We start from the raw sequence: 17,268 nt of genomic DNA, 5'->3' as shown, positions 1-17,268 counted from the left end.
TGGTTCTGACTTTAGGCACTGAGCAGAGTGTCAGTTTCAGCCTCTAGTCTGGATTGAAGACTGCAGTGGAATAACCAGAGCAGGAATCCCAGACCAGCCCAGGAGCTTGCAGTTCTCAGTCTGAACCAGCGCATTTTTCCAGCTGACTGACAGTGGCTGAATCCAGCAGTCTACAAGAATGACCAACCAGGCGCAATCTTAACAGAATTAAACCCAGGTCAGGAGCTTAAAAAATACAGAAAGGAGGCTAGTGATTAAGCTTCAGCCTGGATCACATCTCTTTGAGAGGACTAAAGAGCTTGTATGCCCCTAGCTTGAGCTGTTCCTGAGATCTCAGAATATGCAATAAGTAATACCCAAAGAAAGCAGCAAAGGACCCAAGAAAACAAAAGCTCAATTCAGACATTCACCAAAGAAGTGAGCCAAGCCTGGCACTGACATAAAGTCTGAAGTCAAGAAGTAGGCTGGAAGAATGAGCAAAAAAACAAAAAAGAATCTCACATTAAGAGCCATTAGAGTGACAGAGATGCACAAGATACAAAACCCATTAGAAGAGAATGACTCCAAAACATCTATAAGCAAAGGCTGAAAGAAAAACACTGCTTAGGCACAAGTTCAACTTCAATTCCTGAATGAGATGTGGAAATTTTTCTAAGTTAAAAATGATTTTTATAAACCAAATGAGAGCAAGAAAAAAAAATGGAAAAAGAAACAAGAGACATTGAGGAATAAATTGGAAAGAAAACAGCTTAGTGCAGGAGGTACAAAACCTTGCCCAAGGAAGAGACCACTTAAAACCAATAATAGACAAACAAGATGACTCCATGAGGCAATAAGACATACTAAAATAAAATACAGTAAAAAAAAAAAAAAAAAAGAAAGAAAAATGTAAGGTACTGTGTAGGAAAAACTGCTCTGGAAAACAAGAAGAGATAACTTAAGAATCACTGGACTACCTGAAGGCCATAACTTTTTTTTTTTTTTAACAGCCTAGACATATTTAAAGAAATCATAAAAGAAGACCACCCAGAACTCTTAAAATGAGAGGGTTGTTGTGAGGATCAAATGAGATGATAATTGTAAAGCATTTAGCACAGTACCTATAGTAAATGTTATATAAATGTTAATTATTAGTTTACATTAGCTATTATTAAAGAAAAACAATGGCAACAAAAATGGCAAAAGAGGTCCAAAAGGCCAATGAGGAGAAGAATGACTTAAAAAAGTAGAATCAGTCAAATGGAAAAGGAGGTACAAAAACTCACTGAAGAAAATAATTCCTTAAAAATTAGAAAGGAGCAAATGGAAGTTAATGGCTCTATGAAAAATCAAGAAATTATAAAACAAAACCAAAAGAATGCAAAAAGAGAAGACAATGTGAAATATCTCACTGGAAAAACAACTGACCTAAAAATAGATCCAGGAGAGATAATTTTAAAATCATTGGACTATCTGAAAGCCACGATCAAAAAAAAAAAAATACTGCAAAGAGCCAGAAGAATTCAAATACTGAGGAGGTATAATCAGAATCACGCACAATTTAGCAGCCACAACTATAAAGGAGCAAAGAGCCTAGAATACGATATTTGAGAAAGCAAAAAATAGTCATATATAACCAAGAATAATTTACCCAGCAAAACTGAATATAATCTTATAGAGGAAAAAAGTGGACCTTTAATGAAAAAAAGATTTTTAAGTACTCATGATAAAAGCCCAGACCTGAATAAAAATTTTGAAATACAAATACTTGAGTCAAGCAAAACATAAAAAGACAAATATGTGCGAGCAACCATAAGGGATTAAAGAAGGAAAACTTGCTTACATTCTGATATGGAGATGATAATATATCCCCTCAGAACTCTATCATTATCATGGGTCACAGAGGGTATCTATTATACAGAGGACCTGAGAGTTGTTCTATTATGGTTTGATGATCTTAAAGGGAGAGAGTGGAGGAAGAAGTAGGCAGCAAGGGGAGTGGAAAAGACAGAAAAGATACGGCAATTTATCGCACATAATTGTAGCATGCAAGTAGAAGGAATAACGGTGTGGAGGGAGTAGGCAACACTTGAACCTCATTGTTATCTGAACTGTTCAAAGGAAGAAAGAATGCATACATCCACAGAGTTGGGTACAGAAATGAGGAGAGAAAGAGGTATAAAAAGCATGTGTGTATGTGTGTGCATATATATTTCTCAGGTTTACAAGGCACCTTTACAAAAACAGATCCCAAAAAACTCACAAACATTGGTATAGAAAAACAAAAATAACAAACATCTGTTACGGGCTACAATGCATGAAAAATTAATTAGATTAAAAACTTAACCCTAAAGAATGGGTGGGTCTAAGGACAAATTATAGAAAGATTTAATAATTTAATTAAAGATGATGACATCAGTAACACAAAATACTTAAAGTTTGGAGATGCAGCAAAATTTAATCAATGAAAGGCCAATAAGTTGAGCATGCATTAAAAAGAAACTGGATAAATCAACAAATTCCACTCCCTCTATTAAATGCCAAAATGGAAATCCTAAAAGAAAAAACAGATTAATAAAACTGAAAGGAAAAAAATCCAAATAAAACTAGGAACTTTTTTTTAAAAAAAGCACAATAAATAAACCACTAACTTGACTTAAAAAAAGAAAGAAGGAAAACCAAATTACCAGCATTAAAAATGAAAAATGTGAAATAACAACCAATAAAGAAATATAAAAAATTCTTAAGAATAATTTCACCTGGGGCAGCTAGGTGGCGAGTGGATAGAGCACCAGCCCTGAAGTCAGGAGTACCTGAGTTCGAATCTGGCCTCAAACCAAACACTTGACACTTACTAGCTGTGTGACCCTGGGCAAGTCACTTAACCCCAACTGCCTTAAAAAAAAAAATGATTTCACCCAATTACAAGTCAATAAAAATGACAATCTAAGTAAAATGGATAAAAATTTATAAAATACTCTGATTAATAGAACAAGAAATAAATAATTTAAATAACCCAATGTCAGAAAAAAGGAATTGAACAAGCCTTTAATGAACTCCAAAGGAAAAAATATAGGCCCAAATGAACTTAAAAGTAAATTCTATCAAACACTTAGAGCAATTAATTAAAATACTTCATAAATGATTTTCCCCCACATTTCAATTTATTTATTTTTAGCTTCCAACATTCACTTCCACAGGATTTTGAGTTCCAAATTTTCTCCTCATCTCTCTCCTCCCCCCCCCCCCCATGACAGCCTGCATTCTGATTATCCCTTCCCCCAATCAGTCCTCCCTTCTATCACCTCCTCCCTCATCTACTTCCCCTTCTATTTTCCTATAGGGTAAGACAGATTTCTATACCCCATTGCCTGTGTATCTTATTTCCCAAGCTGCATGTAAAAACAATTTTTGACATGTTTTTAAAACTCTGAGTTTCAAATTTTCTCCCTTCCTCCCTCCCCACCCAACCTCATTAAGAAGGCAAGCAATTCTGTATAGTTTATACATGTACAGTCATGCAAAACACTTCCGTAATAGTCATGCTGTGAAAGACTAACTATATCTCCCCTCCATCCTATGCCACCCTCCAGTTATTCTATTCTCTCCTTTGACCCTGTCCCTCCTCAAATGTGTTTGCTTCTGATTACCCCCTCCTCCAATCTGTCCTCCCTTCTATGGCCACTTCCCTCTCTTATCTCCTTCCCCTCTACTCTCCATACCTAATTGAGTGTGTATGTTATTCCCTCCTTAAGCCTAATCTGATGAGGATAAGGCTCACTCATTCCCTCTCACCACACCCTTCCCCTCCAGGTAAAAGCTTTTCCTTGTTTCTTTTATGAGAGATAATTTATCCCATTCTACCTCTCCCTTTCTTCTTCTCCCAGGACATTCCTCTCTCACCCCTTATATTTATTTTTTAGATATCATCCCTTCATATTCAACTCACTCTGTGCCCTCTGTCTATATATATTCCCTCCAACTACCCTAATAATGAGAAAAGCCTCACGAGTTACAAATATCATCTTTTCATATAGGAATGTAAACAGTTCAACTTTAGTAAGTCCCTTATGTTTTCTCTTTCCTGCTTATCTTTTCATGATTCTCCTGAGTCGTGTATCTGAAAGTCATTTTTCTATTCAGCTCTGACTTCTCAAGAATGCATTAAATTCCTCTACATCACTGAATGTCAATTTTCCCCCCTCATTGATTATAGTCAGTTTTGCTGGGTAGGTGATTCTTGGTTTTAATCTTAGCTCCTTTGACCCCCAGAATACCATATTCCAAGCCCTCTGATCCCTTAATGTAGCAGCTGCTAAATCTTGTGTTATCCTGATTGTGTTTCCACAATACTTGAATTGTTTCTTTCTGGCTGCTTGCAATATTTTCTTCTTGACCTGAGAACTCTGGAATTTGGCTACAATATTCCTGGGAGTTCTCATTTGGGAATCTCTTTCTGGAGGTGACCAGTGGATTCTTTCAATTTCTATTTTACTCTCTGGTTTGAGAATGTCACAGCAGTTTTTCCTTGATAATTTCTTGAAAGATGATGTCTAAGCTCTTTTCTTGACCATGGCTTTCAGGTAGTCTAATCATTTTTAAATTCTCTCTCCTGGATCTGTTTTCCAGGTCAGTTGTTTAGAGATATTTTACATTGTCTTCTATTTTTTCATTCTTTTGGTTTTATTTTATAATTTCTTGATTTCTCATAGAGCCATTAGCTTCCATTTGCTCCATTCTAATTTTTAAGGAATTATTTTCTTCAGTGAGCTTTTGTATCTCCTTTTCTATTTGGCTGATTCTACTCTTTAAGGCATTCTTCTCCTCACTGGCTTTTTGGATCTCTTTTGCCATTTGATCTAGTCTATATTTTTAAGGTGTTATTTTCTTCAATACTTTTTTTGGAGTCTCCTTTAGCAAGCTGTTGACTTGTTTTTCATAATTTGTTTGCATTACTCTCATTTCTCTTCCCAAATTTTCCCCTACCTCTCTTACTTGGTTTTCAAAATCCTTTTTGAGCTCTTCCATGACCTGAGACCAATTTATATTTTTCTTGGAGGCTCTGGATGTAGGAGCTTTGACTTCATTGTCTTCTTCTGATGTTTCGATCTTCCTTGCCACCAAAGTAAGATTCTATAGTCTGAGTTTTTTCATCCTGCTGTTTGCTCATCTTCCAAGCCAATTACTTGACTTATTAACTCTTTGTGTTAAGGTAGGGCTCTGCTTCCAGTGTGGAGAATGTACTGTCCCAAGCTTCAGGGGTTTTGTGCAGCTGTTTTCAGAGATACTTCTAGGGAGCTGTAAGTATTCAGTTCTTCCAAGGTGGTATGATCTAAGGAGAGGTGTTTACTCCTCTTCTGGCCTGTGCTCTGGTCAGTGAGTGACCACAAGCACTCTTTTCTGCCCTGGAACTGTGAGGAGGGTTCACTCTCTACTGCTGCCACAAGCTCTGCTATGCCAGCGCTCCTCCTCACCCCAGGACTGTGACCCAGATCCAAGTATGGACAAAGCAACAGAATCCTACCTCAGTGCCAGCAAACAGAACCCTGTAATCTCCTTCTGATCAGTTGTTTGATCCCCTTACCATCTGTGGGCTGAGAGCTCTGGAAGCAGCCACTGCTGCCACCGCTGCTGCCAGTTTGAGGCTGCACTGCGGCCAGGGTTGGACTGTGCTACTCTCTCACCCAGGTCCAACAGACCTTTCCCACTGACCTTCTAAGTTGTCTTTGGAGTTTGTGAGTTGAGAAGTCTGGAAACCACCACAGCTGCCTCTGATTCAGTCCCCTGAGGCCTGCTCTGGGTTTGCTGGAGCCCGGTCTACACTGGCACAGCCTGTGCTGGACTATGCTCCTCTCCCAGCCCAGTACAACAGACCTTTCCCATAGAACATCCAGGTTGTCTTAGGCTGGAAATTTGTTTCCATCTATCTTTTTGTGGGTTCTGCTGCTCTAAAATTTGTTTAGTCATTTTTAAAGGTATTTGGATGGGTTTGGGGGAGAGCTCAAGCAAGTCACTGCTTTTACTCTGCCATCTTAGCTCCACCCCCCTAAATGAAGGAGTTATACCAAATTCCTCCTAAGCTAGCAACATAATCAATAACTATACTAGGAAGAGTCAAAATAGAAAAACTATAGATCAATATTTCCAAGGAATTTGAAATAAAATATTAGCAAGGAGACTACAGCAATATATAACAAAATTATAAACTATGACAAGGCTGGTTATATACCAGGAATGCAGGTTTGGTTTACTATAAGAAGAATTATAAACATAACTGATGACATTAATAACTAGAAAAAAAATATCCTATAATTATATTAATAGATGCAGAAAAGGCTTCTGACAAGACATAATACTGATTCTTGTTAAAATAAAAAGAAAGCACTAGTAAGCATAGGAATAAACAGGTGATACCTATCTCAAAACAAAGAGTCGACATTATCTGAAATAAGGACAAACTAGGTTTTTCAAATAAGATCAGAAGTAAAGCAAGGATGTTTATTATCACTATTTCTACCCAATATAGTGCTAGAAACAACAACTCTAGCAATAAGACAAGAAAAAGAAAATGAGGATAAGCACAAAAAGGAAGCAAAATTATTTTTTGCAGATGTGATGGCTTAGAAAACCCTAAAGAATCAACTAAAAAACTAACTGAAATAACAACTTCAGTAAAACTGCAGTATATAAAATAAACCCACATAAATCATTAGCATTTCTGTACATAAGTAAGAAAATCCAGCAGGAAGAAATATAGAAATTCAGAAAATTTACAGAAAATATAAAATACTTGTGAGTGTACCTGCCAGGACACAAACAAAAGCCACATAAACACAACCTCAAAACACTTTTTACACAACTAAAGAGAGATCTAAAAAACTAGAGAAATGTTAATTATTCTCAATTTAATAAAAATAATACTACTAACTTAATTTACTTACTCAGTTTATTCCAAACTACTAACCAATTACTTCAGAGCCCTAGAAGAAAATAACAAAATTCATGTGGAAGAACAAAGGGTCAAGAATTTCAAGGGAATTAACAAAAAAAAAAAAAAATGAAAATGACATTCTGGAATACTGTCAACCATCATTTGTAGGTGATTAGTAACTACAATCCTTCAGTCAATTAGAGTCTCACTCAAGTCTTTTTGGGGAAAAACATAAATATGAATTAATACAAAATTATTTTGTTTCTTAGTCACATGCCTAAGTATGCATATGTACATATAAGTACATATGTAAGTATATATAGAGATATGCTTTATTTATAAACTCATACAATATTGTATACAATACAATGCTATGAATATAATACAAAGTAACTTTCAGATCCACTATCCAGAGTACTCTCTTCATTATCCATATAATAACTAACAAATATCTTCAAAATTCCACTCACAGGATTAGTACCTATTAAAGAATTAATAGATTGCCTATCAAATTTGTAAATGACAATTAGCTATAAGAGGAATAGCTATTAGAGAGTCAAGAGGGCAGCCAGGAAGGTGAAGGGCCTTGATTTCACGTCATCAAAGCAGAAATCAAAGGAACTGGTAATGTTCGGTTTAAAGAAGCAAAGACTTAATGAAGCCATGTTAGGCAATTTTCTTTTCTTTTTTTTTCTTCCTTTTTACAATTCTATCATACTTTTAGTTCTGAATTCTCTCCCTCCCTCCCTCCTCCCTACTCATTGAGAAGGCCAGAAAAACAAAATCTGTTACCAGTAGGTACAGTTTTTCAAAACAAATTCCTGCAATTTGTTCCTTCAATTATAGCTCAACAATGGAGCAAAGTGGATGCACTTGGCCTTGGAGTCACAAAAAGCCTGGATTTAAATCCCACTTCTGACAATTATTAGCTGAGTAAACTATGCCAAAGCAACCACACTTCTCTGGGCCTCAGTTTCCTTTTTACTTTTACTTTTTAATTATAATTTTACTTTTTTTTTAAACATCACATTTATTCCTGAATAAGCCACTTCCCTTCTCCTCTCCTCCCCTTATAACAAAGATGAATCTGACACACTGAAGGAGACTGAAAGACCCTGTAGCCAATGAAAGGAGGGATGTGTATTTTCTCATCTCTTCTCCAGGAACTTCAGTTTCTTAGTCTGTATCATGGGAGTAATAACTGTAGTACTAACCTCACAGAACTGTTATGAGGATCAAACAATAATCTACGTGAGGCACTTTGAAAACCTTAAAGTATTGTTTTTTGGTTTTGCGTCTGTATACCCAGCATTCTGCATAGAGACTTGTACGTAGTAGGTACCTAAATAAAATACTTGTTGAAATTAAATATTTTAATTACTCATGGAAGAGAGGGAATTAAACTTAGTTCCCTTGTGCCAGAAGGGAAAAATATAGGCAATGGGTTGAAGAGGTATATTTAAGTGTAGGATAAACTTCCTAACAATTTCAACTATTTAAAAGCAGAATGGGCTATCACTGGAGGTAGCAGGCTTCCACTTACCAGACGCCTTCCAGAAGAATGGATAAGCTACTCATCAGATATGGTGTAAAAAGGGTTCTTTTTCTAGGTATGGATTCCACTAAATGGTCACTGAGGTTCCTTCTAAATATGGAATTTAGTGACTTAATCTGGGGAAAAACACTATTTCATAATTCTGATGTTTCTACTGAACTTTGACCATATTTTGGCATACCTTCTGAGAGTTCACTAGTTCTTGATATCTGTTCCAATTCCCAGCCAAGATGTAATGACTCATCCATACTTTGTTTCTGTGCCATTTCCAAACTCATATTTTCTTCCATTAATTCTTCAATCTTTTTTCTATCCATATCACGTTCCTTGGAAGAAAGAGAAGTATCTTTTAGATTAATATAAATATAAATTACCTATAAATACTAAGTTATACTAACTAGCTACTATTTCACTAGTTAAATTTTTTTTTAAAAAATTATTACTTGGAATTATAAAACATAAGAAATTAACTCTACCAAAGTGTGAACTTGAAAAATATAATATTTTGGATATGTGTTTTTATTCTTATTAAATATACACTAAGCCCCTTTTTAAGGTCATCTAAGCTCAAAGCATACAGTTTAGTGATACTATATGATATTTCTGAATAGTTTTAGGAAAAGCTATATTTTTGAGCATTATCACAAAAATCTATTGATTGTAGCCTTCTAAATTTGAAAGTAAAACAGTAAACAACATAAAGCCTTGTACAATATTTCCTATGCCACTCAGGCAAGGAATATGTCAATGAATTTTTGAAGGATCCTTTAATAATTTAAGACTGATTTTTTTAAACTATCACTTTTTTTTTTACCTTCAGGTTATAATTTCCTGTTCCATCTCTCCTGCTACTTTAATCTGTCTAAATCTGCTCCTTACCTCTGCTATGATTTATAATCCCTCCATTTCTCCTTTTTCTGATAATCCATAGATCTTGTTTCAGCCTTATCTACACCTTTCCTAGTGAGACTTGTAAATTTTTCATTGCTAAAATGTACCCTGGATTCCAACCCATCACTGAACTGAAACTTCCTTTCAAAGTTACCAGCTATCTTTTTTTCTTTTAAAAAATGTTCTTTTTTTTAATTATGAACTTAATCACCAACAACAAATACAGAAGCATTCCAATATGTGAAATGTAACAAAAAAGAAGGATTGTATGAAACAAACTACAAACTATAAAATGTTATATGGTTTATCTCTTTTCCTTACTATGCAGAATAACAAAAATAACAAAGTGTAATTCAATTTTAATATAGCAATTCCAACATCATTTCCTACTTGCTAAATGCAACAGTTTTTTCTTAGTTCTCCTCATACCATGTTCTTCTGTCCAAAATCTTTTGTGGCTATTGCATATAGAATAAAAATGTCATCTCAGCATTTAAAGTCTTTCATAATCTGACACCCATTTACCTTTTCAGGCTTATTTAACAATATTATTATTAAAATTAATCTTCACATTCATCCTTTTTACACTTTACATTTTAAATAAACTTTCTTTCTAGTTGTTTCCCAAACTGTCTCATCTTCACATGCCTTACCCACATATTCTCTCAGTCCTGGAATACACTCCCTTCTCAGCTCTACCTCTACCATTCTTGACTCAGCTCAGGAGCCACTTTCCCCTAAAAGCTTTTTCCTGCTTAATGTTTACTGAAATTTAATTGATTGCTTCTCTCTCCCTTCCCCAAATCTATTTTCTCATTCATCCTCTCCTTAATTTCCAGTCTCATTGGATTAGGCGATCCTTTTTGTCAAGGCTGACCTCATGATTCCTATCCCTTCCCATTTCTACCATGAACTTGTATTTATCAATCATCACCCTTTCCCTTGATCTATAACCACAGTTTAGTATCCCTTATTCTAAAAAGTCCTCTCAATCTATCCTGTTTTTTCTCTAAAATTTTCAGTAAGAAATCTCTAGGAAGTATACTTTATATTTTCTTACCTCCTACTCACTCATCAACCTCTTGCAATCTAGCTGCCATCCCAACATGCTACTGAAATGGATTTTTTCCAAGGTCACTCATAACCTACTAATCTCCAAATTCAATGACCCTTTTTCAGTGCACAATACCCCCTGATTTTCCTAGCATTTAACTCTGAAGCTGCCTTCCTCCTTCTTTCTACCTTTCCTAACTTGTATAATACTGACTGCCCGACCCCCTCACTCTTTTCTGTTTTCTGATGGCTCAGGTCAGCCAAGATACCCCCTAAAGTTTGGCATTTCTCCTTTTACATTCTCTCCCTCTACTTGCTCCTATGTTGAGTTAATTTAGACCCAGGGTTCGAATAAACACTTCTATGCAGATAGCTTGAAACTACCACATGACCAAAGCTCAAATCCTGCAGTCCAAAACGGAATTCATTATTTCTGCCCACCTGTATGCCTAAAATCTGCTTCTGCCCTAATTTCTTTATTATGAGTTAATGGCACTAGATTCTTCCTAGTAATCTTTGTTTTTTCTTTTCTCCATGATCACTTCATAGAGCTAGTTGCCAAGCTCTTTCCCATTCTTTCCATCTCCATGAGTTGCCTTCTTTCCATACCCAAGCTACTATAATTTCCTCTTTTCTGGTCTTTCTGGCTCTAGGTTCACCCTTCTCCAATCATACTGCATAATTTCCTACTATGCTACTTCATGTAAGCCTCCAATCAGGTAAAATTTAAACTATTTTATCTTGACACAAGGCTTTCCACAATCAGACTCCAACATAAATTTACATTCTTTTTTTTTTTTTTTCACTTTTTGGTGAGGCAATCAGGGTTAAGTGACTTGCCCAGGGTCACAGCTAGTATATGTCAAGTGTCTGAGGCCAGATTTGAACTCAGGTCCTCCTGACTCCAAGGCCAGAGCTCTGTACACTGTATTGCACCACCTAGCTGCCCCTATAAATTTACATTCTTACACATACTACTTCCCCTTTCAGGTATTTTACTTTCTAGTCCACCTATATTACTACATTCTTCTCCCCATCTCATCCTCTACCATTCCTTCATGACTGGAGTGGATTCTTTTTCTTGCCCTGCCCACCTTCATTTGAGCCTCCATCTTCCTTTTTTTCAGGACCTAGACCTAGTGCCACCCCTTCCATAAAGTCTTCTTTCCTTAATCTTTCCAAAGAGTATGGCTTCTACCTTCTTATATTTATTTATATTTATATACTATTTCCTACAGTGTTTTATTTTGAAATTCCTTTTACACTTATCACATTATGCAATCACAAATAAGTACAAGTTCTATCCCAATAAGTCTGTAAGTTTCTTAAGAATAGACACTATGTCTTATTTCACCTCTCTATCTCCAGTACCTACCAGAGTGTCTTGAACACAGAAGGTGCTTAAGAAATGTTTGCTAAATTAAATTTAAAATGAACCATTCCTGTTCCACTCTATTCTTCATTATCCTGCATTGAGAAGAAATAAGTTGCTCTATATTTCCCCCTAAAGCCCATATGTTCTATCTCTTACCATCTCCATATCATGTAGTTTGGCCTTCAGTTGTAAGTTTTCTTTTTCTAATTCATGTAATTTATCAGAACGAGTGCGGGTTCCTTCTAGTTGGTCTTCTAACATACTTTTTGTTTCCAATAATACTTGATTGTCTTCTTTTAATTCCTACAAACATTTTAAATAAGGCTTAGTCATCACAATAAATATCATTACTATCTATACACTTTAAAGAATTGAAAAGAACAAAATGCTGTATTTTAATACTAAAACAGTAAAATGAATAAATTTTCTCTGCCTCTCTGAATTGGAAACTATATATGCCTTTTCAAAACTCTAATCGGGGTTCAGTGTTCTTTTTTCTGAGCTCCAAGTCTATGTTTAAAAATAATAAAACCTAGGTTTCAACCTCTGAGATCTCTGTGTGGTAATAGTGTCATTCAGCAGTAATTACCTAGCAAAATAATAGCGAAAATAATTTTCTTGTATCAACAGTAAAACAATAAAATGATTCTATGCTTTCATAGATCTAAGGTTTCATCAATATGAGTACTACTTTCACTGGTTCATGTTGCACACAAATCACTGGAGGATTTCCTCAGAGATCTTTCAGTAGTTTGTGGATACCAACACAATAATCATAACAAAGATTTGCAAAATACTGTAAGGTATACAAAATGCTTTATAATTATATCTCATTTGTACCTCACAAGCACCTTGTGAGGTAGGCCTGTTCTCACAGGTGAGGAAACTGAGGTTCAGAGATGTTAAATAACTTGTCCAAAATAAAACACTAATAAATATTGGAACCAGGATTTGACTCTACATCTCCCTCTCCAAATTCAGCAATCTAACCACTACAATACAGTGAAATGTGTGAAATGTCAATATTATCCTTTATTCTTGATACATGTTCTGTCTACCTTCTTTTCCAGTTATGCCTGTCCTTGACATTATCTTTCAGGTCACTTCTTGTGGACCTGTAATATGCTATGGCCTACCTAAACCCCCTATGCACATCTGTCCATTATAGTTTAGGTTCCCTGAGATTTTGATTCTTCTGAGACTGTGGTACTACCTGATATTCAATGACACAAAGTATCACCAAGGGGATGAACTTCAATACAAAGGATCTATAATTTTGTCAATGGAAACAATTCCTCCCACCTACAAAAGTTACCACAAACCTTCAAGAACTGATCCTCTTAAAAGAAAAATGAACATGCATATGGAACCCAAAGCCAGAGCAAAGAGTTCACACTCCATACAGAAGTTTGCATACTTATGACAGTAGAACAAAAGAAGGAGAAAACAGAAATTTCCTCCTAAAGGGGAGTGGTGTGGGAGGGGGAAAGGTACAATGCAGGCAGGAAAAGGTGGTGGCAAAAGCCACATTCTTTTCCTTTGGGAACTGCTACACCATGAAGACAGGAGGGTATGCTTATCTACAAGGGTCCCAGGTGCACAAGCAGTTTCTCAGTCTAGCGCAGACTGACTGGTGCCTGTCTTGACTCGGCAGCTCAGGGTGCCAACAACAAATTATGTCAGCTCAAGTTAGGGGGACGTTTCATCTCTGACATATTCAAAGTCTCCTGTATACTCTGGGTCCAGTGTTTCTGGAAAATATGGTAATTCAAAAAGACAACTTCAGGGGACCCCTTAACATTCTTTTTTTTTTTTTTTTTTTTGGCTAGGCAATGGGGTTAAGTAACTTGAACTCAGGCCCTCCTCACTCCAGGGCCGGTGCTCTTTCCACTGCGCCACCTAGCTGTCTCAACATTCTTTAATAGTATAGATGGCTGCTACACATACACCTGATTTTATTGTGTAGAATTACTGGCAAAAAGCAACACCATATTGAATCTCTCTTCCATTTGGACTTTAAACACAACATTCACTATGGTAGCAACGAATATGTCTGATGATTCAAGTCAACAAACATTTATATGGCAAGCATGTCTGTTTTATGCCTGTTTTCATACTGATACTCAGGGGATCAATTAAAATTTGTGTGGCTAAATTTACAAAATAATCTTGCATGACCTCAACATACTTTATGTGGAAGCAAAAAACTGGAAACAGAATGGGTACCCATAATGTGAGCATGGTTGAACAAATTACAGTATATTACCATAATCGAAAATTATTGTGCCATAAAAAACAACAAACAAATATGAGAAATTCAAAATAACACAGAAAAAACTATATTAACTGATGCAGAGTGAAAACAAAAGAACCAACAATATACAAAATGACCACAACACTGTAAACGAAAACAACACAGAGACACAGAAGTAAATGACATCGGAAGTAATACTGAATACACCATGACAAATTTTGATTCCTACCAAAAAGAGGTAAACTAAATAGCTTATGCACTGATGGAAAAAACAGCTATACTTGCAAAATTATAGAACTTTCGAGTACCAGAAGTTCTAATGGGCCTCTTCTACATGCATCCTTTTCTGATCTGCTAGTGTGTTACTTCAAAATTACCTGTTATATATTGTATCAGTCAGTCAACAATCATTTATATGTACTTCTATTTCATTTTCTTATTTTTCCCCAGAGCCTAACAGAGTCTTGAGGACACAGAACTTAGTAGAAGGGCAAGACACCAAAATACTGGAAAAGTTCAAAGATGGTATTATTATCATAAAAGGCAATTTGAGAAGACATCAAGTAACTGCTTATCCATATGGTACTTCCTTTGCTCTACAAAATCTTTAAATGCCCTAACCAGATGTAAAGGGCACATCCTTGATGAAAATATGTGAACAATAACTCTCATTAGATAATGCTTAAAGGTTTACAAAGTGCTTTCCTCTTGTCAAATCCATGAGGTAGGTAGTACTAGTATAATTATCATCATTTTAAGATGAGCAAACTGAAGCTCTGAAAAAGTCAAGTGATTTACTCATGGTCACAGAGGTAGTAAGTATTAGGACAGAATATGAGCCTAAGTCTCATGACCTTCAGTTCAATATTCTTTCCACTATAATAGGCTGCCTCACAGGCAGGCTTTTGCAGATGAATTCTCTACAGAAGACAACTTCAGTTACATAATTGCTCAAGAGGGATAGAGAATACAAGGACCCAGGTGAATATACTGTGTTGATTACAAAAACAAAACAAAACCCAAAACATTTTACCTAATAAAATAAATTGATTTCATAGAAAAATATATAGTTCTACAGTAGGCCAAAGGTATTTACTAATAATACATAAAATCAATAACATGAATAATCTGTTTACAGATTTTTAAAAGGATATTCTAAGTAACTACCTTGAAAACAACTATTACTCAAGACCTTAAATAAGGATGAGTACATGGTATTATTTTAAATGAAATCATGGGCAAAAATTCAAGTCATTAATAAAGATGAGGCACCAGGATTATATCTTCTAGTTAACAGAAACAATAATAAAACATGCAGAGCTGACTGCCCGAAAAGGTATTCAAAGATTTCTCTTCACTTTGGATTTTTAATTTGCAGAGAGAGACTATTAGTCATTCCAGCATACTAAGTAACTACAATCAAAAACTGAACCAGGATTTCAGCTATTTATTTATATCCATTAATATAATTTGACACATCCCTGAACATGAAATTAACCTTGGGTTCTCAAAGGCAAAGTGCAAGCTCTGGAAGATCCTACCAAAAATTTAGAAGCTCAAAGATATCTATTCTAAGAACCAACCTAGACAAGTCTAGAGAGATTCATAACCAAGATAACCACAAAATAACGAATTTTTCGGCCACAGTAATTTTCAAAGATGATCTGCTGAGTCAGAGAAGTTCTGATTTACATCAGTGGAAGAAATGCCTAACAGCAGCAAAACAGAATCTTCTTCAAGTCTTATTAAAGAAATTCTAACGAGTCAGCTTCTACATGAGTGCTCTCCTAATTCCCTCAGTTGCTAGTGCCACTCTCTCCCATCTTTCTACTTACCTGGTATATATTTTGTACATATTGTCTCACACTTCACAGACTGTAAGCTCCCTAAGGGCACGGACTATTTAATTTTGTCCTTGTGCTCCAGAGCCTAACTAGTTACCTGGCACAGAGTAGGTTTTTAACAAATACTTAACTAAGTATATATTTTACCTTAGCAACCTAGGAAGAGCTTTAAGCCTGAATAAAATTTGAAGATGTATTCTAATAGACATCTAAATGGCTGAGATTGTTACTATATGGCTACTTTTATGGAACCTATACATATAAAAAGATTCACAGAAAACTGCCATTATTAAATCTATTTGTTACAAAATCTATTTTTACATTTCTTTTTCAATTCAAATAAAGACATATTCATTTTTATCATCACTGCTTTCTTCATTTTTGTTGCTTTCAAGTTTTGTATGCAATATATCTGAAGGGAAAATACAGACAATATGACTTAAGAAATATAGTAAAAATTAAAGCCAACAGGAAAAGTTAGTATTTTATAACAATGGTCTTTAGTAAAATCCTTCCACAGGTCATATTTTATATAAACATTAAGAGTTTATCACATATATATTTAATAATTAGCCAAGTACTTTCAAGTGCATATTCAATTATATAGTCTAGTTTTAAATAATTTTCAAGTTATAATATAATCACAACTAATTCCCAGGTTAGGGTTTCCCTTTTCAGTCTTCCACTACAATTAACACATATTCCCTAATCTGGATAAAATAAAACATCAGAGAATGGGAAAATGATACAAAATAGGTTATTGGAAATCATTACTGGGTCAACTGCCTTTAAACTAGTTTGGGGGCTCTGCATGATAGACATGGTAATTCAAACTTCAAATGCCCTAAAATCAAACAGATAATCATTATTTTAAATCTATCTCTGTTTAAATTTGTCTACAGGCTCAACTATTCAAAATATAAAATTTATTGGAAGAAATTTAGCAACCCATAATAATACATACAAATCTAGAAAGAGAAGGAGAAAGCATGCAATAAACAAGCAAGTCTACTAGTTCATATTTTCTGTCTATAGTCAGATCTAAACTAGCAGAGAAAATAGGGTAATGGAAGCAATTATTCAAATAGATAGCTTTTTATCACAATTATGCTGTGTTTAAAATGAAAGTTGTCATTTTGCTTAAATTACCTAAATTAACTATATTTCTCTTCCCCAATTTCACCAAACTTTGGTTAAATATGACCTAAAGTAGAATATCACCAGAAAGAAAAACAAGTCATAAACCTTAAAAAAGGAAGCTGTTTTAATCTATGAGGCATATTTCTTTTCAGTTGCATATAAGCACAGAATTTTAGAGTCACAAAGTATCTTATCTATAAAGGCATCAAGTTCAGCCCACTCACTTTAACATGAGGAAAACAGAAA

At 35.1% G+C, this 17,268-nt stretch overlaps 1 protein-coding gene across 10 annotated transcripts in view; it reads right to left on the bottom strand.

Annotated features, from left to right (window-relative positions):
- The window catches only part of CCDC88A (coiled-coil domain containing 88A), a 172,798-nt gene that overhangs the window by 66,851 nt on the left and 88,679 nt on the right, over positions 1 to 17,268 (bottom strand). For all 10 annotated transcript variants that reach the window (XM_027865057.1, XM_027865058.1, XM_027865060.1 and 7 more), the window contains exons 11-12: positions 11,941 to 12,087; positions 8,647 to 8,791 (exon numbers count right to left, since the gene is read on the bottom strand). In XM_027865057.1, the coding sequence (XP_027720858.1) occupies positions 8,647 to 8,791; positions 11,941 to 12,087 (292 nt within the window). The remainder of the gene's footprint in view (positions 1 to 8,646; positions 8,792 to 11,940; positions 12,088 to 17,268) is intronic.

The sequence above is a fragment of the Vombatus ursinus genome, unplaced genomic scaffold (assembly GCF_900497805.2).
Source record: "Vombatus ursinus unplaced genomic scaffold, bare-nosed wombat genome assembly UNPS02014778.1, whole genome shotgun sequence".
In the NCBI taxonomy this organism is placed as follows: Eukaryota; Metazoa; Chordata; class Mammalia; order Diprotodontia; family Vombatidae; genus Vombatus; species Vombatus ursinus.
The sequence above is the reverse complement of the archived record's forward strand: the minus strand, read 5'-3'. Positions and strand labels throughout refer to the sequence as shown.